Source organism: Eretmochelys imbricata, chromosome 1 (genome assembly GCF_965152235.1).
Source record: "Eretmochelys imbricata isolate rEreImb1 chromosome 1, rEreImb1.hap1, whole genome shotgun sequence".
Classification (NCBI taxonomy): domain Eukaryota; kingdom Metazoa; phylum Chordata; order Testudines; family Cheloniidae; genus Eretmochelys; species Eretmochelys imbricata.
Window position 1 is genome coordinate 166,117,762 of NC_135572.1, and position 27,701 is coordinate 166,145,462.

Here is a 27,701-nt window from a genome sequence, read left to right on the forward strand (position 1 = left end):
ATGTGTGTCAACTACTTATGCTACACAATCTGTTCTACCTTGTATTTAGCTGTGACACCGAGTACATTCGCCAGACCTCAAGAAGAGCTCTGTGAACCTCGAAAGCTCGTCTCTCTCACCAACAGAAGATGGTCGAATAAAAGGTATTACCTCCCCCCTCGTGTCTCAGTGATGTGGCTGAGCTTTTGAATGCTTCCTTTAAAGCATTCTGTTAGAACATATCAGATGGGTAAGATTTCATCATTTACTAAAGAGTGACACCACTCTTACTCATTCTGAGTAGCGCCACAGAAATCAACAGAAACAGACGATGGAGTAAGGTACTAGGTTATGTCTGTGCTAACTAGGGTGACCAGATGAAACGAAGAAAATATTGGGTCACATGGGGGAAGCAAAAAACATACAAACAAATAAAAAACCAAATGCCGGAGCGGCCAAAGCCGCAATATCAGGACAAACGGCGTCCCGACCGTGCATCGGTCAGGATGCGGGACAAAGACCTAAAAATCGGGACGTCTGGTCATCCTAATGCTAACAGAGTATACGCTGGCATAGCCCCCTAGATGCAGCGTACACTGACAGAAGGAGCTCTACCTGTATAAGGAAACCACATCCCCAAACAAGGTTAGTTATGCTGTTAGAAGCCCTGTTCTATTAGCAGAGTTGCATTTACATAGGGGGAGGATTGTCAGCATAGTTATGTCACTATGGGGTGTGGTTTTGTCACACCCCTGACTTACTTAGCTATGTCAGTAATAATTTAAAGTGTGGCCCAGTCCCTGTGCAGTGTGGGAGAAGGTTGTGGAATGAAGCCAACTGAATGCTGAATTAGTTCAAGTCGCATTACGTCACTATTTACACTCACTTGAATTACTGCTCAGTTTGGTCCAAAGTCTTTGGTAGCAGATTAATCAACTTTTGCAGTTCATTGAGGGTTTGAAATGATAGTCATCCACACAAGCAGTTTATCACAAGTGAACTAAAGTAACCAAAGATGACATAGCTTAAATAGATCATACCATATAGCTGCTAAGACTCATATCTATTATTTTGCAACATATACACTGCACCTGGGTTCTTTTAGCTTGCGCGCCTAATAACCAGCATTACCCCATATATTCACTTCAGGCAAAACCTGTGTAACACTAACACAGCCGGTTAACTATCCAGGTGCATGGGTAAGAATGAGGAACTGCTGTCAGAAGGTTCACATGCATTAATCAGAAGAGTTGCAAGCTTTTTGGGGGTCTTTGATAGACAAAAGGCTCTTCTGGAAGGCTTAATTATTTTATGTAGAATACAAATATACAAACCTCCTTCAGATGTTGTGGGAAAGAATACTTAGGGCAGAAGACATATCTGGTCTGTCGATATATATAGGAAGAGGTAAAGAAACAGGCAGGAACTGATACTAGAACAACCAACATTGATACTAGAAGAACAGTGACAGTTATCCACACTGGAGTTACACCTGCAAGAGACAACAAGAAGAATTCTTCTTAATCTGATTATTCTTTATTATTATTATTATGAATAAAGAATTTTCAGAATTTAATTCTCATAAGCGAATAAAATATTTTTTCCTCCACTTTTTCATATTAACAGCTATTTTGGTGAATGAACATTCTTCCTTTTAGTAACAAAAAATACGTACCAACTTTGTTTTTACTTCAACCACTCAAGACATTCTTACTAGATAAGTTTAACCTACAGCCATGATATGTAAACATTTACAGAAAGAAAAAAATTTTAAGTAAATGCGGGGAGGGGGAAAGGAGGGTAACAACATGTAAACTCGCAGTATACTTATTCCTGGATGCTTCAAACCAGGGCACTGAATCCTGTTTCTCTCTAAAGGAAAAATGAAATAATGGTAACAAAAATGACAACTAATTTGGAGGTGGTGGGTAGTCCAAAATTCCTTAACTTCCAAAATATTGTGTCTTCTAAAGCTTGGTTTCATGCACGGGGTTGTCACAGCATGTGATATGAATAAACATTGATCAAGGTATCACTGTAAAGCTGTCTGTTAAGCAGCTGCTTACTAATTAATCTGGGACTGCACTTTTCCTTTTAAATGGAAACACAAAAGCTCTCTTCTAAAAGGAGGCCACCTGACTGATGGTGGCTATGGCCACCATAAATAGCTATTCCATAGATAGCTATTGAGGTGGAGTGGTTGGAAATTGGAGCGTTCAGCTAGTTTCCACTGTGAAGTTAGTACTATAAAAAAAATTAAAGACTGGAATCTTGATTAGATTCCATTGCAGAGTTTACATTGGAGAATTTTTTTATGATTGGTACTTACTGGTATAGTTGCATAAAAATAAAATATTTAAACAAAGAAACTAGTTGTTTATATTGAGAGTCGATAATAATGGTAGCTTTGGATTGCACTCAGAGGAAAACATCTTTGGTACAATCTTAGTTCCACTGGAGACAATGGCAAAACTTCCCTTGACTTCAGTGGAACCAGGAATTCACTCCTTTGAAAGATGTATCTTGACTAATAAATTGCATGCTTTTTGTAACCATGAAGAAAACTGATTCTCTGGCATGCTTGCCTAAAGATTTTAAACACAAGAACAGAAAAAGAAAGCATGACTGAGCTCTATCCATTTAAAAAAAAATTCAACAATGTAATTGTTACAAAATGTAAACAGAATCAGACTTTGTAATATAGGGCCAAATTCTACTCTCAGCTATACCTGTGGAAGCCAAAGGGTTCACAAATAAACGTAAATTGGCTTATGGGTAGATGAAGTTTACGCCTGTGCAGAGGGGCCAGCACAAGGCCTATGCACCACTTAAATTGCACTTAAATCTTGCTCTGAAGAGCTTTAGGGGTCCATGTGCCTCATATGGGTCCTCTGCACTGGAGTAAATTTCATCTGTTGTGTATCTTACTATTTGTAGTTATAAGAGACTGAATTAAAGCTCTCCTTTTTTTCTGGCATGAACGTTTCAAATTTTTTGCAAATTACAGATATGCTTGGATATCACAATGAACAATACAGAAGTAACAAAACATTTCTGAAGGTTTAAATGCATGTTTTTGTTTCTTTTATGTCAATCAATGAGTGCCTTACAATGTTTCATAATTAATCAGGATGTTTATAATGTACTGGTGTGTTAGCTATTACCATTATCAGTTGTCCTATCACAGAACTCCTCACTCAGTTCTCCTGTTTTGTTCCATTCAGGAATAACTGCTTGAACTTGAAGGCAATATATTGTCCAAGGGTCCAAACCAGATAATATTTCGGAGTTATATTTAGTATCTGTGGTTACAACCTATATCAAAGAAGAATACAGAAAATTCAAAGAAGAATACAGAAAATTCAAAGGCAAATTCAAGTTCCAATAAATGAACAAACTACAGCTTCTAGTTACAACTCCATTTAGTAGTCTTTGCATTTGTAGCTGCACTATGAATTGGATTTACACAGTATCTAGTTCCTGAAAAAGTGAAAGTTTAAAATATCTGCTGTTAAAACAGTTTTGTAGTTGTCTGTATTACTTACTAGACAAGAATCAAAGAAAAGTTTCCTTTTAAGAATTACTTAAAAAGGACACTGCAAATATTAAAATTAATCAGCTGACTTCAAATTCCTTTCTATTTTAGAACATCCCATTGATGGTGAAAATAATCACCTTCCAAAACAAAAGCTGTAACAGCATTGAAATCCTAGCTCCTAAGCTGGTTGACCAACAGGAAGTGGGCTCTAAGTTTCTTGTGATCAGACTCACAGGTAGTCTCCTTCCACTATACCATAAAAGAATTTTCCAAGAGAAACACTGTAACAAAAAGAGGGACTCTACAGCTATTATATAAATGTGCACAGAATTTTAAATAGCAGTATTTTAAAAAAAAAATCATGCAACTAACAAAACCAAACAAGTATTCATGCAACACACTCTATTTAGGGTTATATATGAAGACCACTCATACTTTAGCTAGAATGTGACACACTGCCTGCTTAAAACAGCTGATCAATGTATGTACTTTGTGTGCAATTGTTCACAGCACTGACTTTTTATCTTCTTCTGGGTGTGTTTAATGGTATTGGTCTTAAGAGTATAAATCCTTATATGGTTAAGGAGGTGCTACCAAGAGATTGCCTCTCTCCCTGTGCAACATCACACTAGGTGACACTAGCTAAAAGTGCGGTTATTTATAGACATGGCTTACAGTAAACTAGGACACATTTTTTTTGTAGGTGAATCTTAAGAGACTTGGTTGCTGTGAGGGAATAAATATACTTGAACAAACTATCCAAGTACTAACTTTAAAAAAAAAAAAAAAAGCTAATGAAATCCCATTGTCCGGCACTTCTTGGAAGCCTCTTTAATCACTGAGGGAATCTCCCAGGTTTGCACTCTAGTACTGGAACCAGACTATTCTCAGTGAAATCTCCTTTTGGGTAACTTGCTTCCTTTGGCAGTTTGCCGAAGGTTGCTTGACCAGGTATGGACTCACTGACTTTCCCTACAGAACAAACACTCTTTTCCCCCTCTTCCTCAATTATTCGTGAGCTGGGGCTAATAAGGTGTTTGGGATGAGAAGATTCCTTTATTTCTGGAACTGCATATTAAGTACTAGACTGGGAATTGTGAAGGATACCTAATATGAATCAGAAGTGCAGCTGCACCAAAGTCTTCATGTATAAAAATTTCCTGTGTTGTACAGAGATCTAGTTATTCCCATTGATATTGATAGAAATTTCTGTCTTTCTTGGATCAAAAGTAAGATTCTATGACACTATAATTAACCTATTATTTATTTTAAAAAAATGTCCATGCATATAGTGTGGTGGAGTCTGTGGGGCTGTGGAGCATGCCCACCTCTGGGACAGAATGTCTCTCTGGCTTAGAGGAGGGTGACCATAGTGGAAGTGAGTAAATAGATTATGTCTGATGACAGGGAAGATGGTAGCAGGAGAGAGACTGACCCTATGGCAGCAGCCATGTTAAGCATCCAAAAATCAGTCTTTTTTCAAACCAGTATTGTACAATAGATCATTCTAGCAAAACTGCTTGAATCACATATGATTTGGTTGCAGAATAGCTATTCATCATATCCCTAGATATTACCTATGTAGGCACTTCTAAGTTACATTTGTTTTTTTGTGCAGTGTGCATTGGTACTGCTGTGATGATTGCAGTATATACCACTGAAAAAAAATAAAAACATTGATGCATAAAGGGAATAAACCCTCATAATTTATTAACTATTTCTAACTATGGAAGGATAATTTATGCCTATTTAGTAGGTGGTTACTCATTTCTCTGCCAGCTTGCAGAATGCAGGTTGTGACAATTACAAGTTCCTGATAACATTGTAAATTTCAGAGATCTTGTTTTTGCTTCAGCAATGTTAAGTCTCAGAACATTATCAATATCGTATTATAACTAGAAATGCCTGTTCAAAGCTGCAGCTGTAAAACAGTTACACAATAGTCAGTTGAGCAAAAGTTACCTCTTCACTATTGCTTTTTTTCCAGTATAGCACCCTGTAAGCCCAAGAGCCATAATATTTCTTTAAAGGCCACTTGTCCGACCCTTGTACAACAACAGGGCCTGTGAAATCTACATGCAAAGATCCGGATTCAGATTTCACTTTTACGTCAGGTGGTCCAATGATTGCTAAATGAGAAGAGAGGAGGAAAAAAAAAGATCACAAAAATATGATTTCTCACGCTGTTCTCAGACTGATATTTTTATATGGTATACAGCACTACACCTAATTACTATCATAATCTTATTTACTTGAAGAAAACTCTTTCACCTCAAAGAATCAAGGATAAATAAACTCTTCATTCACAGATGTGTCAAAGTGACTTTGTCTTTACACTTTAATAGACTATCTTCCATTGTTGTATACAGTATAATTGTAGCTGTATTGGTCCCAACCACAGAAGTTGGTCCAAGATAGATATTACCTCACCCACTTGTCTCATTTAAATAGAAGACATTTTTGCTGTCTGTGCCTCCTCCACTCACTAAGCCACCCTCAGTTCTGTTCTGCCAGCTGCTTTCACTAATGGAAGAGGTAAGAATACTAAGGAACCTGCTCCCAGGGCATCTTATTGCCTGCATGTCCCCATGGAGCTGCAGCTCAGAGACGTCAGACTTCGCTGAGGAAACTTTCTGGTGAAGCGTTTTTATTGCTCTCCTCATTGCAACTCATTTGAGAAACTGCAACTCTTGAATTGCTTCTGAATTTATTATTAATTTTTTTACATCAAAGGTTATATTTTTATATTTTGAAACTGGCTACTTTACTATATTTTTGTTCCCCCAAATATCTTAGTTTAGTGAGTACTTTAGTCCTCAGTTAGGTTGTGTCTACAATGAACTCTTTCATAAACTCTCCCAATGTTCCACCTGAACCACTGTATGGGTGCTTCTCATCTAAACCTGTACTCAGGTGGTAAAAATGCCGATGGTCAGTTTACACTAGCACTCCAACCATTGCTACCAACAGTGAAGTTACACCAGGGCTACAGCATCAGTGGAAGATTTTAAGACGCAGCTCAATGTAGACAAGGCTTTGCATTTTTCCAGAAATTCAAACCAGTTATAAAAACATCTCTGGCTGTGGCAGCCTTGGTTACACGGTAATTCCAACTGGTTAAACCAGTTTAAAGTTATGGAAAAATTTCCCAGTTGGTGACTCTGATGTTCCGAGGCTGCACCCATACATTAGGGTCTGTAATTTCCCAACAACTACAACTCTGTTGGTGGTAATGTTGGTGGAAACTGCAGATACACATATAATACACCTGGTTAGGTGCTCTGAGCAGTGTTAAACAATATGGTGGTAAAAATGACAGTGATTAAGAGTCCTATCTACATTGCAGATTTTACCAGTGCTGCTCCCTCAATTAGTTTTATACATAGACTCTTTAGTCCAATTATAAATTGGCTTTTGAAGGACAGTGTTGCTTAGAAGTTAACTCTTTCCTTGAAATGTGAATCAAAATCCTCTTTTCAATGCAATTCTTCATAAAATTCTGACTTAATAGTTTTGTTCTCTGATATGGGGGTTCATCTTAAGTACTACTCTTTCTGTCCCCAAACTCTCATAGTATTTGTTAAATACTTCAATTTTCTATGTTGTAGTTCAGCTTTTCTGGTCAGACAGTTTTAATTCTCTCCAAGTTAAGCTTTGGAAAAAACAAACCCCCAAAACATGCTCTCATTTTCCAAATTTCTTTTTCTTCCTTAAGTATTACATTTGCACTAATGTATGCAACTAACCTTCCCCTTGTAAGCATTTTCAGATTTCCTATAGAGTAACTGGTCATATGTTTTTTGTCCTACTGTGAGAAATTTTTCTCAATTAATACTTTAAACTGATCAATGCTTCAAAGTCTTTTTTTAAAAGTCCTTCAAGAGTTAGTGCATGGATATGGGAGTCAGTTTACAGAGAGATGTCTAAGTGAAGAGATCAAAGAGCAATGGCCATCACATCTTATGAATTTGGAATTTAATATGGAAAAATTATGTCAAACACTGTCCTGATATAAACAATTGCACTGGGAAAGTGAGACTGGAAACAAACTCTGAAAACCAAGGACTAGAAAGGTTAAGCTTTAAGTAAATTCAAACCAAGCCAGAGAAGAAGGGAAAACTAAGAATTGTTTCTAGAGGTAGAGAAACCAAAGAGGCCTCTTGCATACCTTCCCATTGACATCTGTGCAGTGGAGAAATAGAAGTTTTGGATAGTCTGACAAAATTAGTGCTTGCTGATGGATGAAATAATTTTGAGAATGGATTGTGGGGAACAGGATCTTTGTCAAACTCAGACAACAGCATGCTGTCCAAGATCTCTGCTATAAGAAAGTGATGAAGTGCCAAGTTTGACCACCTTTCACACAAGACAGCAAACATGGTAGCTTCAAAATGATTTTTTTTTTAATTGAAGAGTAAACTTTTTTCCCCTTGAACATGTCCAAATATAGGATGGAGGTGGAGTGGGGAGGAGGGAGGAGAGTTAATTTTTTTCCCCCGGCTTAGTAACAAGAAAGTAGCTGAATTGATTTAAATATGTAGGAAGTTAGAATCCTTGGAGGTAAAGCACTCCTGCTCTAAATATTTGTATGCAATATTTTTTTTAGGGGGAAAATATATGTGTGTATGTGTGTGTGTGTGTGTTAAAATCCCTCAAAAGATGTCTCAGAATGGAAGAATAGTCAATGATGACCTACATATACTTTTGATTTTACTACATTTTCTGTACTCCTGGGGGAATTCTGCACCACTTCACTTGTGCATAATTAATGAGCCATTAATATTTTTAATTTTTTTGCACAGAAAAAAGCTTCTGCCAGGAAGTTGCTGCACTTCTGCCTTTTGCCTACTGGAGGGCATTGTGGCAATAGAACAGAGCAGCAGCTCCTAGCCAATTAGGGAAGAGAAAGAGCCTGCCTTCTTCACAGTGCCTGTCAGGCCAGGTCAGGAGACAGGAGATATGGGAAGACAGACAGCATGGGGCTGCTGGGTGGTCAGACGGGGGCTCACAAGGGCTAGTGGGGGAAGACAGACTGGGGCATGGGCTGAATGGGAGTGGAGGCTCAGGGCCACATTGGGACAGGAGGGTGGCTGGGTGGGGGAACAGAAACACATGGTGACAGCAAGGTGGGCCCAGGGCTGCATGGGGATGGGGGGAGTGAGTGTCTACATGGGGATGGAGGGACACATGGACGGGGGTGCAACACATGGGGGTGCAGGGAAACATGGGGCCAGGGCCAGGTGTGCCTGACTGAATGGGAGAGGCTAGGGATCAGCCAGGGTCTACCTGCAGGAAGCTCCTTAACAATCCCTCCCTGCCTCCCACAAAAACCTGTTCCATACTTTTCCCCACCCATACCCAACAGCCCTCCATGTTCACACCCAGGCTTCTTCTCAGCAATTACTTCCCTCTCCTTCAGCTCCTCCATTACCCCTGACTCCCCCAAGCCTTTGCACTGCTACTGAGGGGTGCAGGAAATACCTTTCTGTATTGTAGTTTAAATGAATTATTACTCACAGTTCTGTATTAATATGCCTAGTAAGGAATCTATTTGTCAAAAAACATTTCCTGAGTCTTTTTTGTTGTCTGTATTGTTACAGACATACTTGCTGACAGGTATTTTGAAATAAGTGACTAAAAATAATTGAAACTTGTGTTATTTTGACAAATAAAATATGCAGAATTTTGCAGAATTTGAAAATACTGTAAGCAGAATGTTTAATTTTTTGGTGCAGAATTCCCCCAGAAGTATTTGTGAGAGCAACTCTTCTCTTCCCAAAAAGTATACCAAATAGGACTCGGATATTTCATACTTTACTTAAAATAATTTGCAAATTTAAAACAATCTGTATTTTAATCTCTCTACTTATTCAGATTAATTGCAATTTTATTTAATTAACAGTTCGCTATTAGTGGGCAAAAGTTTCCCGTGTAGGGGAAGCCTTACTGTCATCGAGTGGCTTAAAGATGGTGTTCACCCAGTCTGACTCTTCGTTCTCTGATTCAGCTCTGACTCGCAAGGTGTAGTTTCCATATACAGACAGAGAAGAGAAGTCACACTCCGTGATGACAATGTTCTTACACAAATTCCTGTTATAAAGACTGCTGAAGAGGAGGCAAAAGAATTGCATCGAAGTCATATATTAGGAACAAGAAAATATCTTTCATTTCAGTGAAGCAGGTAAGTGGCAGTACTCACTCACCATGTATTAACATTGCTAATTATCACTCAGGCAAAAATCATTAGCTGAAAAAAAAAAAAAAGAACATGGATATATCTATATCTATCACATACTTATATATAGGTATTAGACACTCGTAATATCTATTAGGATAGTCTATTATTACTTTATGATAAAGGTAGAGATTAAGGTGACCATTCAGCAAAAAGTACACTTTTGCTCTGACTTGGCACCTGCAAATCCTGATTGAGCAGACAGAAAATGCCTGATACCAAAGCCAAGTTCAACTATGCCTGCATTTTCAGTCTAATTCTCACCCTTCTACAAATGGTCCTTTGGATAGGCCTTACACTATCCTAATCTTTCATTATATGCCCAGGTCTTGAATGGGTACTAGTTAACATGTGGAATGTTACTTCTGTTTTGTATGTAGAGCCCACCCTGGAATAGGAGCTTGCTACCCTGGCAGTTTGGGGGTCCCACACATCCCTCATACCTTCCCCCTGCTGACTGACATAGCAGACATGCTTGCTTTGTGTTCTACATCTTTTTAGAGGCCCTTGCTCAGCAGGCACCCGACTGTCTGACATTCCCCCACCCTAAGGTTCTGCTCTTTCTTTGCCGAGAAATGAACCTTTTGACTCATTGGGGTAATTTGCTGTCTGGGCTTTGTTCAGCTACTGAAGCAGCCAGGGATCTAATACTAGACTAGAGGAGTCCTCAGCCTTCTTTAGAGTGCTCCCCACAAAATTCTTCCCCTCCCAATCAAAGACCAATCTGGAGTGAAAACATGGGAAAAATTCCTGACAAAAAGGGGCCTCAGAGTAAGCTGCTGAGAACCTCTGCTTTTGAGCACAGAGGCAGCAGACTGGGGAACATTCTTGCTGAACTTCACGAGCCGTGTCTGTAGAGGCCCTGACAAACAGATTGCTCTGGGGAAAAAAGTGGAACCTGTTGCCTGCATTAGAAATTGGAAAACGTGGGAGAATGCATCAGTACTAAGCCTGTTGAAGTAGTAGTTTCCTAGGACAGAGGATGTAAATTTACATGTAGCTGACCGATTACGGTTAAGATTACACGGTGTTTCCCACTCCAGATGAATATGTGACAAACTAATGAATATTAAAAACTATAAAGCTTGCCCTCTAATATGTATCTAGCTCAGGAGAAGGTGTCTTATGTGCATAAGCCAAAAGAAAGGAACAGTCCATGTCTGGAAAAAAAGTCACAAGAACACAATACTATAAACTGTAAGTTTATCTAAGACAAAGGTAAATACACAAAGCTCCTAGACCTACCTTATAGACTCGACTGTATAAGTAATATTTTCTTTGTGAAAAGTAGGTGGATCCCACTGTAGAGTGCTATTCAAGTTAAATGAATTAATTCTTACATTTTTTGGTTCTGGCACAATTCCAAATGCTGAAAAACAAACAAACCAGTGTAATATATGTTCTTCCAATGACTGAAGTAACAAATAACCCTTTTTGAAAGCTGGAAAAGAGACTAGAAGTATTGCTGGAATATACACATACTGTACTGCTAACTAGTAGTTTCCGTGACTACTGAGTTATGATCATCATTTTGATTCTTTACAGATGAGTTAGAAATTATACCAGCCAAGCCAGTTACAAAGCACAGCTCTTAGTGTTGTGCTTCAGAGCCGATTTCATTTTAAATCACAGGAGAGAAACCAAATAATGTGCATGCTCTTTAAGAAAAAAAAACCTAATTAGCAACTTTATGTGCATATTGTAGATGTAATAATGCATGAAACTAATGTGTGAGAAGTACACTCCATGCACCTGCACAAGACAGAAACTAAATTTTAACACAGGAACTCCATTTCAAGTACAGAGTTTACTTCCTCAAATGTGACCTCTTCCTGTACCCATAAAATTTCAGTCAGAACGTCCATTAAATTAGAAGAGAATGTCACTTATGTACATAATTTGGATCTAGAATTTTTGATTTAAAGAAATTCTGGCATTTCACTTTTCTCCTTGCCAAATGAGCTTGTGGGGTGAAATTCTGGCCTAATTAAAGTCAATGGAAGAAGTCCCATAGACATCAGTGAGAACCAGATTTCATCTATGGCCATCAAGATATTTCCTGATCTGCTACATACTGAGGATATGTTTATGCTATGGAGACTATACCAGCATTGCTATACTGGCATAGACCCATACTGCAGATGCAGTCCACACCAACAGAAGGAGTTTTTCTGTCAGGGTAGAAACACCACCTCCTTGGAAGACATTAGCTGCGTAGATGGAAGCAATCTGTATTGGGGGGTTTGTTAGCTATGTTGGTCAGGGGGGTGGATTTTCACACCCCTGAACAATGTAGCTATGCCAACATAACTTTTCAATGTAGACCAAGATGAAACTACTGTAAATGGACCAAGTTCAAAACTCTGTCTCTCTGTCACAGATTATCAGTGCTGTAGAGGTGTTATGCTCAACTATGGGAAATAGGGAGGTATAGACTTCCATACACTCTACAACACCCTCTGTGGCCAACTCAAGAGCCACTGACTGGCTCCAAAGGAAGTCAAATCCAGTCCTCTATGGGGCCATCTATACTAGGGCCTTATTGGAACTAGAACATTGGCACTATTTTTCACCAATGGCGCAGCTGCCCCAGTGCTTCCAAAGGGCATAAGGTCCAGTATGGACAGTTATTTTTCATCCCATGTCATTTTCAGAGCTCTACACCATTGCTGAAAAACTGGAAAGAAATGTCCAATTTTCTAGTGTAGAAAATAAACCGTTGCAGACAACATGAGGTAACACTGTTTTGGCAAAGCAGCCTTCTGGCTGCATCACGAAGCTTCCATTGTATCTCATTTTCTCCAAAGAGGCTACACAACTCTCTACACTCACGATTTCAACACAATATAAATAAAAGTGACCTGGAAAGGGAAGTGGATTTGTGCCCCTTTATACATCATAAACAAATGAAAAGAGGTGTGAAAGATTTTTGTTAAAAAAAAAGTTCTGCTTGGTGCTTTCCCCACCTCTCCCAAAAACCACATCTTGTCTGTCTGACTGGAGAACTAATTAGGAAACAACATCAGAGGAGGCAAGAGTCTCAGCTCTCTGCAATTCAGAAGAGCAGGGATTTTAGACTATATGAAGTTTTAATTTTTATCATCTATTTGACTCCACTACCTAATGAATCCTTCGTTAAAATTTCACCACCCCACCTTCAACTACAATGGGAGAGCTCACAAAAAGCATCTTCACAAAAGTCCTCCAGCAAAACCATAAAAGGCAAAACTTGACATGCTTGTTATTTGCAACGTGGAAACACTTATTTTTATTTGTAAAATAAAATGGCCCTCCCAAACTATCCCTAATGTTTCAGGCTCAGATCCATTTAAGAAGAAATTCCTTTTCAGATCACTTTTAAGACTTGATAAGATAGTCTCTATAAGCACAGGGCCAGCTTTTCAGCTGTTGTAAATTGCGGTAGCTCTATCTGGCCATAGCATAAATGTCATTTTAAAGTGTTTATTGTTCAAATTTCATTTAAAAATATAAATATCAGCTTCAGTACTTTTGCTTCACTGCTATTTTCTTCAGTTGCTGCATGGAATCTGGGGTGTTTCAGTTATACAGACACATTCCCCCTACGCAAGTCACATGGTCTTTGGCTGATTGATGCCCTTAGTTGTGGAGCACGGGTGGGCAAAGCAACAGCGTCCAGCCCATCAGACCTTTAAATTTGGCCCTTGAGCTCCCACTAGGGAGTGGGGTCAGGGGCTTGCCCCGTTTCGCGCATGCTGTGGCTCTGCACAGCTCCCAGAAGCAGTGGCATGTCCCCACTCCAGCTCCTATGCGTAGGGGCAGCCAGGGGGCTCCGAAAGCTGCCCCAGCCCCAAGCACCGGCTCTGCAGTTCCCGTTGGCCAGGAACTGCGGCCAATGGGAGCTGCAGGTGTGGTGCCTGTGGATGGGACAGTGCACAAAGCTGCCTGGCTGGCGCCTCTGCATCGGAGCTGGAGGGAGGGACATGCTGCTGCTTCCGGAAGCTGCTTCTGGTAAGCAGCGCCTGGAGCCTGCACCCCTGACATTCTTCCACGTCCCAACCCCCTGTCCCAGCCCTGATCCCACTCCTACCCTTTGAACCCCTCGGTTCCAGCCCAGAGCACCCTCTTGCATCCCAAACGCCTCATCCCCAGCCCCACCCCAGAGCCTGCACCCTCAGCCAGAGCCCTCATGCCCCCCTCCCCACACCACAATCCCCTGTCTGGAGCCCCCTCCCACACACCGAACCCCTCAGCCCCAGCCTGGAGCCCCCTCCCCCGCATCCTGAATCCCTAATTTCTGGCCTCATCCTGGAACCCGCACCCCCAGCCCAGAGCCCCTCCCACACTGCCCCAGCCTAGAGCCCCCTCCCATACTCTGAACCCCTCTGCTCCACCCCCAGCCTGCAGTCCCCTCGGCACTCCAAACCCCTCACCCCTGGCCCCACTCCAGAGCCCACACCGCCAGCCGGAGCCCTCACCCTCTCCCACACCCCAACCCCCAATTCTGTGAGCATTCATGGCCTGCCATACAATTTCCATACCCAGATGTGGCCCGCAGGCCAAAAAGTTTGCCCACCCCTGATCGGGAGGGTCAAATTCTCCTTGTTCATAGTCTTTTGATTTCAATAGAATTAGACCAGTGCAACTGAGAGGAAAATCTGACTCTTAATATTTAATTAATACCAAAGATCAGCCGAAGACCATTCTATTTCCCTAATCATAAATCTCATAAACAAGATATTAGAGTGCAGCAATATTTAAACTCTAGAGTAAATGTACACTAGACTGATATTTTGAAAATGAAAAGGTTCTGAATTGGCCAAGTGGCCCCAGCAAAAGGGTTTTAAAGATAGGGATTTCTCAGATCTGGGCCTTTGGGAAGTCCTGAGAATCAAGCAACTCAGCAGAGTACTGGGGAGGTCAGGAATGAAAACCACCATACACTTAATTGCAAGGATCAGTCAACTCCTGATCCCACTGCAACAGCCATTGCATACAACATAGGCATGATTTTTTTTTCTGAGCATTGGCTGCTTTTTTTTCCCGATTGGTAGCACTGAGCAGAGGACCAGGGGTATGGCAGGAGTAAGAAAGACATGATAAGTATTTCTTCCACTCTATTGAGTGCTGATAAGGCCTCAGCTGGAATAACGGGTTCAGTTCTGGGCGCCACATTTCAGGGAAGTGGACAAACTGGATAAAGTCCAAAGGAGAGCAACAAAAATGATTAAAAAAAATCTAAAAAACATGACCTATGAGGAAACATTGAAAAAACTGGGTTTAGTCTGGAAAAGAGAAGACTGGGGAAGGGGCAACCTGATATCCATTCTCAAGTACATAAAAGGTTGTTAAAAAGAGGAGGCAGGCCAGGGGCCCATGGCCCTGTCACTTTTAAAAGCGGTAGGCTATGCCCTTCCCCTTTTTACTGGCCAAAAGGGCAAATGATTGGGGTGGGGGTGGGGGAAGAGGTGGAGAGGAACAAGCAGGGGGTAGGGTCTTGGGAGGAAGAGGTGGTGCATGTGTAGAGCCATGGTTCAGGCACGGGTGGCTCCCCACTTTTAGCGAGCTTCTGCCACTCCTGGGAGGAGGGTAAACAACAGTTCTCCTTAACCTCTGAGGATAGGAGAAGCAGCAACAGGCTTAAATTGCAGCAGGGCGAGGCATAAGGGATAGCTCAGTGGTTTGAGCATTGGCCTGCTAAACCCAGGGTTGTGAGCTCAATCCTTGAGGGGGCCCTTTAGGGATCTGGGGCAAAAATTGGGGATTGGTCCTGCTTTGAGCAGGGGGTTGGACTAGATGACCTCCTCAGGTCCCTTCTTCCAACCCTGATATTCTAAGGGCAGTTTAGGTTGGACATTAGGAAAAACTTCCTGTCAGGGTGGTTAAGCACTGGAATAAACTGCCTAGGGAGGCTGTGGAATCTCCATCATTAGGAGTTTAAGAGTAGGTTAGACAAACACCTGTTAGGAATGGTCTAGTTATTACTTAGCCTCAAGTGTAGGGGACTGGACTAGATGACCTGTTGAGATCCCTTCCAGTCCTATGCTTCTATGGTTCTATAATCAGTCCCCTTGGAGAACTACCCAACCAACCCCTCTCAACTCCCATAGTGCCAGGAGGCAAACTGGGGACATCACTCACTGTCCTGTGCCACAGATGTGTTTCACCACCACGTTCTTTGTTGGGAGCTATGGGGAGGGGAAGAAAACATGCCTGCCTCAAGTGGCTTGAGTCTGCAACCAAGCCAACTGAGCTGGAGGGAAAGTCAGGCTTGGCCCAGGGCTATGGAGAGGGGAAAGCCCGAGATGGTGTTGGCCAAACATCTGAGTTTAAGGGCAAAATCCCGGCCCCCTCGAAGTCGATGGGAGTTTTGTCATCCAGGTCTGGGGGAGAGGGCCAGGACTGCACCAAGTCCTCCCGCATCTAAAACTACTTAATTATCCTCCCTCAAACCCCTCCTCCCAACTCTCTTTGTGGGGCTGCCTACAGACCAGCTGACAAGCGTTTGGCTGCTGGCGCACAGTCTCGCCTGGGGGCCTCCCAGCCCGCCCTGGGGCTCAGCAGCCCACCTTCTCCCTAGCCCCACTCTGGAGCTGGAAGCTCTCTGGGGCAGGGCCCGGCCCGGCCCTGCTCTACGTGTGCCCGGCGCCCAGGCCTCCTGCGCCACGGCTAGTTCCCCTGCCGAGCCACTGGGGGGAGGCGCCGCCGCCTGCGCACTGGGGGCTCCCTTGGGAAAGGAGCGCTGGCGGGGAAAGTGCCGGAGCCCCGCTGTGGCACACGTGGTCCAGGACCCGCGGGGAAGTAGCCAAGCGACCCCCCGCTTCCTGCCTCCCTACCGCCACCCGACAGGAGCCGCCGCGGCACTCACCCGACGAGAGAAGGCAGCCGGCCACCAGCGCCAGGAAACGCCGGGCCATGGCAAGGGCTGGCGGTCCCCCTGGCTGCCCGCGGGGTGCGGCCGGAGCGCCCGCCTGGCTGCTACCCAGCGGAGGCCCCCAGCTCGAGTGCTTTCCTAGCCCGGCACCTGGTCCCGCCTCCGCACTGGGCGAGCTCGCCAGGCCCGGCCCAGCCCGGCCCTCCTTCCTGCAGGTGAACTCTGTCCCCTGTGCGGCGCGCCAGGAGGAAACGCGCTGCCCGCTGCGCTCGCAAACGCCCCCGCAGCGCCGGGCCCTGCGCGTTGCAGAGCAGGAGCAGCTGGGCTCAAACTGGGGCAAGGTGAAAGCTCCGGGAGGCGTTTGCTGCCAGCTCCCTGTATCCCGCTGGGGACCGAGAGGGCCAAACCAATCCCCCGCCATCTCCAGGCGGACCGAGCGCCGAGCCCCCGGGAGGGAGAAACCCATCGCCGAGATCATTGGAGTCACCGCATTGGGTGTAAAGGAGGATGACCAGAGGTCCTGTTTTTATAGGGACACTCCCAATTAGGGTGACCAGACAGCAAGTGTGAAAAATCGGGATGGGGAGGCAATAGGCGCCCTATACAAGACAAAGCCCCAAATATTGGGACTTCCCTATAAAATCTGGACATCGGTCATCCTAGTCCCGGTATTCGGGACTTTTTCTTACATAGATGCCTATTACGCCCCACCCCCGTCCCGATGTTTCACACTTGCTATCTGGTCACCCTAGTGTAAATCTATATTTTCGGCTCTCCCCTCATTATCCACCCACCAGCTCTTTCTCCTGTGTGTGCTGGTGGGGATTTCTTGTGCTACCTTCTTGTAGTATTGTAGCAAAGGTGGTGGGCGGGAGTTAACAGTTTTTTCTTGTACAATACTCCAGTTTTGTAACTCTTACTGTACCACTTTGTAACTATCAAAGAGAAATGATACCTTCTTCCATTTATCCACCCCTGGAAGAAATCATGATGGGGCAAAAGCTGTTGGTTGCTAATAAAAGGGGAAATATAATTCTCTTTATGAATATGTTATATTTTTTCTGGGACCATCTGTCCTGCTCTTTGGGATTTTTATATATATTTACTATAATGACAATCTTACCTACTGCACATACATATAAAAATATCTCTTAACAATCATACATTTGTAGCTATTCCCAATGGGTCAGACCCTGTTTAGGTACAGAGCATCTTTAGCTGCCATTGGAATCAATAGCAGAGTTAACAGTGCTCAGCACATACACCAGTATACATCTAGATCAGTGATTCTCAAGCAGGAGTATGTGTACCCGTGGGGGTACGCAGAGGTCTTCTAAGGGCTACATCAACTCATCTAGATAATTTGTCTCATTTTACAACAAGCTACATAAAAAGCACTAGCAAAGCTGGTACAAACTAAAATTTCATACAGACAATGACTTGTTTACACTGCTCTCTATACTAAGTACAATATTTATATTTCAATTGATTTATTTTATAATTATATGGTAAAAATGAGAACATAAGTAATTTTTCAGTAATAGTGGCTGTGACACTTTTTTGTATTTTTATGCCTGATTTTGTAAGCAAGTAGTTTTAAAGTGAGGTGAAACTTGGGGGTACGCAAGACAAATCAGACTCCTGAAAGGGCACAGTAGTCTGGAAAGGTTGAGAACCACTGATTTAGATATTCCCCATCACTATAGTACCTGAGTGACTTGCAAACTTTAGTGCATCTTCATAGATCTAGAGAAATATTATCCCCACTTGACAGAGGAGGAACAGAAGTACAGGGACATTAAGGGTCTGATTACATGTAAGTCGTCCCATGACTTCAGTCTTCTCAGGCCAGGTCTACCCAGTATACATTTACTTTGGTATAACTACATCACTCTGAGATATGAAACCTATGTCAGCTGGAGAGATTCTTACAGTAGGACAGTAGAACAAATTGCCTCAGGAAGTTGTGGAAGCTCCTTTGCTGGAGGTTTTCAAGAGGAGGCTGGATCTGTCATAGAATCATAGAAGATTAGGGTTGGAAGAAACCTCAGGAGGTCATCTAGTACAACCCCCTGCTCAAAGCCAGGACCAACACCAACTAAATCATCCCAGTCAGGGCTTTGTCAAGCTGGGCCTTAAAAACCTCTAAGGATGGAGATTCCACCACCTCCCTAGGTAACCCATTCCAGTGCTTCACCACCCTCCTAGTGAAATAGTGTTTCCTAATATCCAATCTAAACCTCCCCCACTGCAACTTGAGCCCATTGCTTCTTGTTCTGTCATCTGCCACCACTGAGAACAGCCAAGCTCTGTCCTCTTTGGAACCCCGCTTCAGGTAGTTGAAGTCTGCTATCAAATATCCCCCCTCACTCTTCTCTTCTGCAAACTAAACAAGCCAGGTTCCCTCAGCCTCTCCTTATAAGTCATGTGCCCCACCCCCCTGATCATTTTCGTTGCCCTCTGCTGGACACTTTCCAATTTGTCCACATCCTTTCTGTAATGGGGGACCCAAAACTTGATGCAATACTCCAGATGTGGCCTCACCAGTTCCGAACAGAGGGGAATAATCACTTCCCTCGATCTGCTGGCAATGCTCCTACTAATGCAGCCCAATATGCTGTTAGCCTTCTTGGCAACAAGGGCACACTGCTGACTCATATCCAGCTTCTCATCCACTGTAATCCCCAGGTCCTTTTCTGCAGAACTGCTGCTTAGCCAGTCGGTTCCCAGCCTGTAGCGGTGCATGGGATTCTTCCTTCCTAAGTGCAGGACTCTGCACTTGTCCTTGTTGAACCTCATCAGATTTCTTTTGGCCTGATCTATCTTGGCTGGTTTAGACACAACAAATTCTGCATCTTGGCAGGGGGATAGACGACATACATGACTCTTGCGGTCCCTTCTCACCCTATGATTCTATAAAGGGGGAAGGTTGGGAGAGATTCATGAAATCTCCATGCCTGGTGTCAGTACACAGGAGACAGAAAGCTAAATTAAGATAAAACAGGAGACAATGGAACACCACTAGGTAACACTATGGAGAGCAAGGAGTAACAAAATACAAATATTGATTGGCATAGCAGGCAGGTAGGTGTTACACTTAGGGTATGTCTACACTGCATGCTTCTTTTGGCAGCGTGTAGAGTACCTACTTGGGTAGCCTCCCCCCACTCAGCACAAGTATAAACAGGAGTGTAGAGAGTTAGGCATGGCATAGGAGAGTAAAGTCATGCCTGAAGGGTGTGGATATGTACCTGAATACATGCCCTATATGGCTCTCTCCTCTCCCAAGCCATGCCTCCCGTGGACACTGCTATTTGTAGTAGTGTGGTGTCCTGCTGCTGGAGCCTTTTCTCTCCTCAGGAAAAGACTCCAGCTGAGGGGAAAGGTTCTCGAAGAGGCAAGGCAGCAGAGAAAGGTTCCACCAGCTCCTCTGTTGCTGAAGTCTTTCCCTGATACAGGGAAAGACTGGCAGTGGGGAAAAGCTCTGGAAGGTGCGAGGCAGTGGGGAAAGGCTTAGCTTCCTTTGCCGTCTCCTCCCTTCCAAAGTCTTTCCTTGCCACAGTGAAAGGCTCCAGTAGCAGGGAGCTGCTGAAGCTTTTCTCTGCGGACTCCCTCTGCCTGAGCCTTTCACTGACACACGTAGTTGTGCCCCGCAGTATGCCTTTCAATGTGGCATGTAACTACATGCACGCTACACGTCATCGCCAGTGGTGTGTAAACGTAACCTTAGTAAAAGGTCTTCATCCAGTCTGGCTAGAAAACTGGGTGAAATGCAAGAAAAACAAATGAAATGCTTGTAGTGGATGCAAAGGGTCTGGACAATAAAATGGAGGCACTGGAACTACTGGTGCAGGAGTTCAAACCAGATATAGGGATAACAGAAACATTGTGGATTAGCTCTCATGACAGCAATACAGGTATTGGAGGGAGGGTATTTGCTGTTTAGGAGAGAGAGGAATAACAGTAAAGGTGGTGGGGTAGAGTTGTATATCAATGAAGCAGCAAGCTGCAAAGAAATACAAAGTGATGCTATGGACAAGAGAGAATCTGTCTGAGTCAAAATAACTTCATGGAAGGATTGTAAAAGAGGTTCTGTTGGGATAATGTTAGGGGTCTACTGTAGACCCCCAGCGTCAGTCTTGGATATGGATAGTGATCTCTTTAGTATTATTAGAAAAATAAATCCTGCCAGGAATTGTGTCATAATATGGAGACTAGCTTCCTGGATTATGGATTGCAGAATAAATGCTACTAATGCTGGTAGGCCCCCTTATTCCTGGATGTGACAGATGACCGTTTTCTTCCTCAAATTGTTACTGAACCAACAAGAAGTGATGCAATTTTAGATTTGGCTTCTGTAAGCAGTGCAGACATCCTAGAAGAGCTGGTCATAGGAAATAACCTTGAATTGAGCCATCATCAGATGATTCAGTTTAAATTAAATGGGAGGATTATCAAAACCAGGTCATCAACTATGGTTTTTTATTTCAGATGGGCAGATTTGGGGAAATTAAGGGAACTAGTTAAAGAAAGGTTTCAGAATAACAGCCGTGTTAGTCTGTATTCGCAAAAAGAAAAGGAGTACTTGTGGCACCTTAGAGACTAACCAATTTATTTGAGCATACTAACCACTTCAAAAAGATTATTACGAGTAAGCAGAGAGCCTATAGGGACTGGAAAAAGGGGTTGATTAGCAAAGAAAGCTACACTGTGGAGGTTAGAAAGTGTAGAAATAAAGTGAGAATTGCTAAAGGTGAAGCTGAATTAGCTCTTGCCAACGAAATTAAAATAAACAATGAGAGTTTTTTGAGTTATATAAAAAGAGAATAAGGAAGGATGAGGTTGGGCTGTTAGGCTATGTGTATGAGGAGGAGTTTAAAGATAATCCATGTATGGCCCAAAAAGTAAATGAATACTTTGTCTTGGTTTTCAGTAAGGATGATTATATCGACCGTGTGCATGAAGGCAGTATGGCTGATGGAAATGAGTGTCTAGAAATGGAAATTACCACATCTGAGGTGGAAGAAAATGTTAAAGATCTTAATGGGCTGAAATCAGGGGGATTGGATAAATTCCATCCCAGAATACTGATAGAACTGGCACACGAGATTGCTAGTTTGATAGCAATGATTTTTAATAAATCTATCTATTTATAGGGGTAGTACCATATGACTGGAGAATAGCTTATGTCATATCTATATTTTAAAAAGGAAAAAAATGATCCAGGTAATTACAAACCTGTTAGTCTGACCTTAGTAGTCTTTAAGGCTTTAGAAAAAATTATAAAGGAAAAAATAATTAAATTTATGGAGGTAAATGATAAAAGGGATGTAATGTAACATGGATTTACCAAAAAATAACTGATTTTATAGATAAGGGAAGTGCAGTAGATCTAATATACTTGGACTTCAAGAAAGTGTTTGAGATGGTAGTATATAGGTAATTATTAGTTAAATTAGGGAAGATGGAGAATCAGTACAAAAACTGTAAGGTAAATAAGGAATGGGCTAATGGGGAATAGACAATGGGTTGTGCAGAAGCACGAATAAAGGACTGAAGGGAAGTTACTTGTGGAGTTGCTCACGGATGGGTCTTGGGACCAATCTCATTTGATATTTTTATTAATGACCTTGGCACAAAAAGCAGCAGAGGGCTAATGAAATGTGCTGATGATACAAAGTTGGGAGGCATTGTCAGTAGAGAGGAGGATCGGAATATTACACAGGAAGATCTGGATGACCTTGAAGACTGGGGAGTGACAGAAATCGGATGAAATTCAATAGTAAAAAGTGCAAAGTCATCCATTTAGGGTCTAATAATCAGTAGTAATAATACTGCTACAAGCTGGGGGTTCATCACCTGAGAGTGACAGAGGAGGAGAGAGACCTGGGTATGTGGGTCCATCACAGGAAGATTATGAGCCACCAATGTGATGTGTCTGTGAAAAAGGCAAATGTAATTCCAGGATGTATCAAGCGAAGCATTTCTAGTAGAGAGAGGTATTAATGCCCATTGGTCAAGGCACTGGTAAGACCTCATTTGGAATAGTATGCACAATTCTGATCATCCCGGTTAAAGAATGATTAATTTAAACTGGAACAGGTGCAGAGAAGAGCTACTGAGATGTTCAGGGGAATAGAGGACCTCTCTTATGAGAGTAAACTGGAAGAGCTTGCCTTGTTTAGTCTCGAAAAAGGAAGGCTGGGAGGGGATATGATTGCTCTCTTTAAATACCAGGGAGCATGAAGAGCTATTTAAGCTAAAGGACAATGTTGGTACAAGAATCAATGGATATAAACTGGCTAGGAACAAATTCAGGCTGGAAATTTATTTCTAACCATCAAAGGGGTGAGGTTTTGGGACAGCCTCCCAATAGGAATTGTGGGAGCAAACAACTCAATTAATTATGAGAGAGAGCTGGATAAATTTATGACTGGAGTTGAATGACAGGGTTGCTTGTGATGGTGGGGGGCAGGGCTCAGCCGCTCTGGGGCTCACTTCCGGTTTGTCTCATATTTTGAAAAGCTCATGCTTCATGGTTTCATCTGGCCACTTGCTGGGGTCTGGAAGGATCCCCCCCCAATGTATTCTGTTTTGTTTTTTAAATCTCCTTCCTCTGAAGCATCAGGCATGGCCCTAGTCGAGATGGGACATTGGATAGGGAGGGTCCAGGCTCTGAGGTGCCACTGACCATTCTCTCTCTCAGGTGGTTGGCTGTCTGGTTCTTACTCATATGCTCAGGGTCTAACTGATCACCCAGCATATGTGGGGCCAGGAAGGAATTTCCCCCCAAGACAAATTGGCAATGAACCTGGGCGGGGGGGGGGAGTTACGTTCTTCTGCAGCGTGTGGGTGCAGGTCACTTGCCAGGATTATCTGGCTATATCTCACTTAATCATTTCCTTGCCATTGCAGGGCCTTGGGCACTGGTGCACCTCGGTACCTCCTATTCTGTGCCCGTGGCACATAATAGTCTAGTTTCCCGAGGCAGGGTTGTAATTCTTTGTTCTAATGTTGGTTGTTGGGTTTAGTGAGCAGGTGCCCAGTGACGTTGGTGGCCTGTGATATACAGGAGGTCTGACGAGATGATCTGGTGGTCTCTTCTGGCCTTAAACTCATCTATGACTCTAATTATTGGTATTTTATATAAATGATGACAAAAATTCATTATGTAACTGTAGGCATGGAGATTAGTGTACTAATGGAATAATTGCATGAATTGAAATAGACAAACACAGGACAAGTCACATAGTTCATATTCAGCCCCTTCTTAACCAAAACTCTCAGGGAAAGCAGTGGGAGTTTTACCTGAAAAAGGGCCTAAGTAAAAGTTATGGACTTCAGGATATGGTCCACAATGAATAGAATAAAGAATCCAGCACCATTAGTATGATGATTTTGCATTCGTACTATCATAATAAATGCTCATTTTAGCGAAAAGACATTTGTCAATTGGGAATACCAGTCCTTTATCAGAGGTGGATCAGTATATTCTTTCTGGCTTGTGCATCATCTTCAGTAATAAAAGATTCTGCCGGCCAAATTCTGCCTTCAGTTACATCTGTATAGTCTTATTGTCCTCAGTTATGGACTGGATTGCACAGGAGTAGGGTTGTACAGGTGTAAGTAAAGGCATAATTTGAACACATCATTGAACAGGGGGCCTTATCAATGGAGTTAGCATAAGAATGGCCATACTGGGTCAGACCAGTGGTTTGTCTAGCCCAGGATCCTGTCTTCTGACAGTGGCCAATGCCAGGTGTTTCACAGGGAATGAACAGACCAGGGCAATTATTAATCCATCCCCTCTTGTCCAGTCCCAACATTTGCCAGTCAGAGGTTTTGGGACATCCAGAGCATGGGGTTGCATTCCTGACCATCTTGGCTCATAGCTGTTAGTGGACCTATCCTCCATAAGCTTATCTAGTTCTTTTTTGAACCCAGTTATAGTTTTGGCCTTCACAACATCCCCTGGCAATGAGTTCCACAGGTTGACTGTGTGTTGTGTGAAGAAGTACTTCCTTTTGTTTGTTTTAAACCTGCTGCCTCTTAATTTCATCGGGTGACCCCTGGTTCTTGTGTTATCTGAATAGGTAAGTAACACGTCCTTATTCACTTTCGCCACGCCATTTGTAATTTTATAGACCTCTAGCCTACCTCTCCTTAGTCATCTCTTTTCCAAGCTGAACAGTCCCAATCTTTTTAATCTCTCCTCAGACGGAAGCGGTTTCATACCCTAAATCATTTTTGTTGCCCTTCTCTCTACTTTCTTCATTTCTAATATATCTTCTTTGAGATGGGGCAACCAGAGCTGCACACAGTATTGAAGGTGGGTATATTCTGGATTTATATAGTAGTATTATGATATTTACTGTTTTTTTATCTATCCCGTTCCTAATGGTTCCTAAATTCTCTTATGTAGTTGTTTTGACTGCCACTGCACGTTGAGCAGATTCTTTCAGAGAACTATCCACGATAACTCCAAGATCACTTTCTGGAGTGGTAACAGCTGATTTATACCCTCTCATTTTGTATGTATTTTTTCCAATGTGCATTTCTTTGCATTTATCAACATTGAATTTCATCTCCCATTTTGTTGTCCAATCACCCTGTTTTGTACAATCCCTTTGTAGCTCTTTGCAGTCTGCTTTGGACTTAACTATCTTGAGTAATTTTGTATCATCTGCAAATTTTGCCACCTCACTGTTTACCCCCTTTTCCAGATCATTTATGAATATGTTGAACAGCACTGGTCCCAGTACAGATCCTGGGGGAACACTGTTATTTACCACTCTCCATTCTGAAAACTGACCATCCATTCCTACCCTTTGTTTTGTAGCCTGATCCTTTTTAATGGTTAATAATTGTATTGGTTGCCGATAGATACTAATATAATGAGCTGGGGGTAATAAGGTTCTCATCCCAGAATTAAAACTAACAAACTCAATATCTTGTAGGGAACCCTGGGGTGTATGGCAAAGATATTCACATCGAGGGCAAAGCCAAGCCTCAGCCACTTTTATTTAAATAATAAGTAAAGACAATAAAGCTGTGAACCACATAAACAAATACCCCTAATACTGTATTACTGCTGTCTTTGGTGTCATTCCCTGCAGATGCTCATCTATTTATATACTCCTACCCTTCCTTGGAGACCTGGTGGTGACAAAGGACCAGCCCTGCCCCTGGCATGCCAAATGAATCCAATGGTCCAGAACCCCAGTGACCAAAGGTCGGTGGTAGATAACAACGAAGAGCTGAAGGGTCAATGATAGAAAGCTAGCTTCTGCTACACGGTGGCTCAGGGCCTGGGTACAATCATGAATATTTGTTCAGATGCCCACCCTTCCATGTCCAGTTCTAACTTCCTTGCCCTCATAATATTGAGGTATGCTTATCCTATAGGTTAACATATTAATGCAGGGGTGGGCAAACTTTTTGGGCCCAGGGCCACATTGGGGAATAGAAATTGTATGGAGGGCCATGAATGCTCACAAAATTGGGGCTGGGGTGTGGGAGGGGGTGCGGGTGCTGGGGTGGGGCTGAGGAGTTTGGGGTGTAGGAGGGTGCTCTGGGCTGAGACTGAGGGGTTTGGAGGGCAAGAGGGGGATCAGGGCTGGGGCAGGGGTGCGGAAAGAGGTTCGGGTTCTGGCTGGGGGTGTGGGTTCTGGGATGGGACTAGGGATGAGAGGTTTGGGGTGCAGGAGAGTGCTCCGGGCTGGGATCGAGGGGTTTAGAGAGCGGGAGGGGGATCAGAGCTGGGCAGGGGGTTGGGAAGAAGCCCAGGGGTGTGGCCCTTGACCCAGCACCCCCTGGAGCGGGGCCGAGCTGTGTGGTGTGGCCCCGACCCTGTGCCCTAGCCGGAGTGGGGCCAAGCCGCGTGGTGCGGCCCCAGACCCAGCACCCTGGTCAGAGCAGGGCCGCACCACGTGGCTCGGCCCCCGACCCAGTGCCCCAGCCAGAGCAGGGCCGAGCTGTGGTGTGGCCCTGACCCTGCACCTTGGCCGGATCGGGGCCGAGCTGTGGTGTGGCCCTGACCCTGCACCTTGGCCGGATCGGGGCTGCACCATGCGGCTTGGTCCCCGACCCAGCGCCCCGGCCAGAGCGGGGCCAAGCTGCTTGGTGCGGCTCAGGGGCCGGCTTAAAACAGCTCGTGGGCTGTAGTTTGCCCAACCCCGTATTAAAGCCTTTTAGCTCTATCACAGCGGTTCACAAACTTTAGCAACCTGACAACCCCCACCTTGATTTAATTTTTTTCATGGACCCCAAGTCCCCCTGCTCAGCCCCAGGCCCTGCCTCCACTCCACCCATTCCTGCAAGGCCCCACCCCACCTCTTCCCGCCCCTGCTCCACCTCTGCCCCTCCTCTTCCCTGCCTCTTTCTACCCCCTCCCCCAAGTGCCCCCTGTCCCTGCTCCCCTTGCTTCCTCCTAGTGCCTCATGCATGCTGAGGAACAGCTGTTCCCCAGCGAGCAAGAGGCGCTGGGAAGGAGAGGTAGGAGTTGAGGGAGGGAGGGGGAGATTATTAGCGGGGCTGGCTGACCCCCTGGGGTACCTCGCAGACCACCAGGGGTCCGTGGACCACAGTTTGAGAAACGCTGCTCTATCATATACATCACCTATTGCTAAAGCACGTATGTGGTTAAACATCTGCCTGCAATTCTATCCTGAAATAGCCAAACCCAGTACCAGTTCAGTGTTCTTGCAGTTGCTTGGTATTGTTCTGGACCAACTCTTTCTCTTGACCAAGCTATTCCCAGTTTCCCAAAGTCTAGGGTAACTGTCAGGCCATTTTATCTATGCTAAAGGTCATAGGCCTACTTTACTTATGCTAACTTGCTTAAGCCAATGTTTTACAGGATACAGGCCTGTATTCCTTGCATTACATAAAAGGCTAAGCTAGCTCTATGAGCTATAGTTTACTGTCTTTTAACCAGTTACTGATCCATGAGAGGACCTTCCCTCTCATTCCAAGACTGGCTGGCAATGGTTGCCAAGGGACAATAGTCATAGCTGGAGCACAGTGCACATGGCCATGGGACCTCCTTGTCCCCTATGCCAGAGTCAGATTGGAACAGGAGCTGGGTATGTCAGCTC

General features: G+C 43.6%; 1 protein-coding gene across 3 annotated transcripts in view; it reads right to left on the bottom strand.

Moving 5' to 3' along the window:
- The window catches only part of IL10RB (interleukin 10 receptor subunit beta), a 38,406-nt gene extending 21,440 nt beyond the window's left edge, over window positions 1-16,966 (bottom strand). For 2 of the 3 annotated variants that reach the window (XM_077819214.1, XM_077819199.1), the window contains exons 1-6: window positions 16,600-16,966; window positions 10,998-11,121; window positions 9,465-9,622; window positions 5,480-5,646; window positions 3,144-3,294; window positions 1,314-1,471 (exon numbers count right to left, since the gene is read on the bottom strand). In XM_077819214.1, the coding sequence (XP_077675340.1) occupies window positions 1,314-1,471; window positions 3,144-3,294; window positions 5,480-5,646; window positions 9,465-9,622; window positions 10,998-11,121; window positions 16,600-16,648 (807 nt within the window). In that variant the 5' untranslated portion in view covers window positions 16,649-16,966. The remainder of the gene's footprint in view (window positions 1-1,313; window positions 1,472-3,143; window positions 3,295-5,479; window positions 5,647-9,464; window positions 9,623-10,997; window positions 11,122-16,599) is intronic. The other variant, XM_077819208.1, reaches the window with a different exon arrangement.
- Between the last annotated feature and the right edge of the window lie 10,735 nt (window positions 16,967-27,701).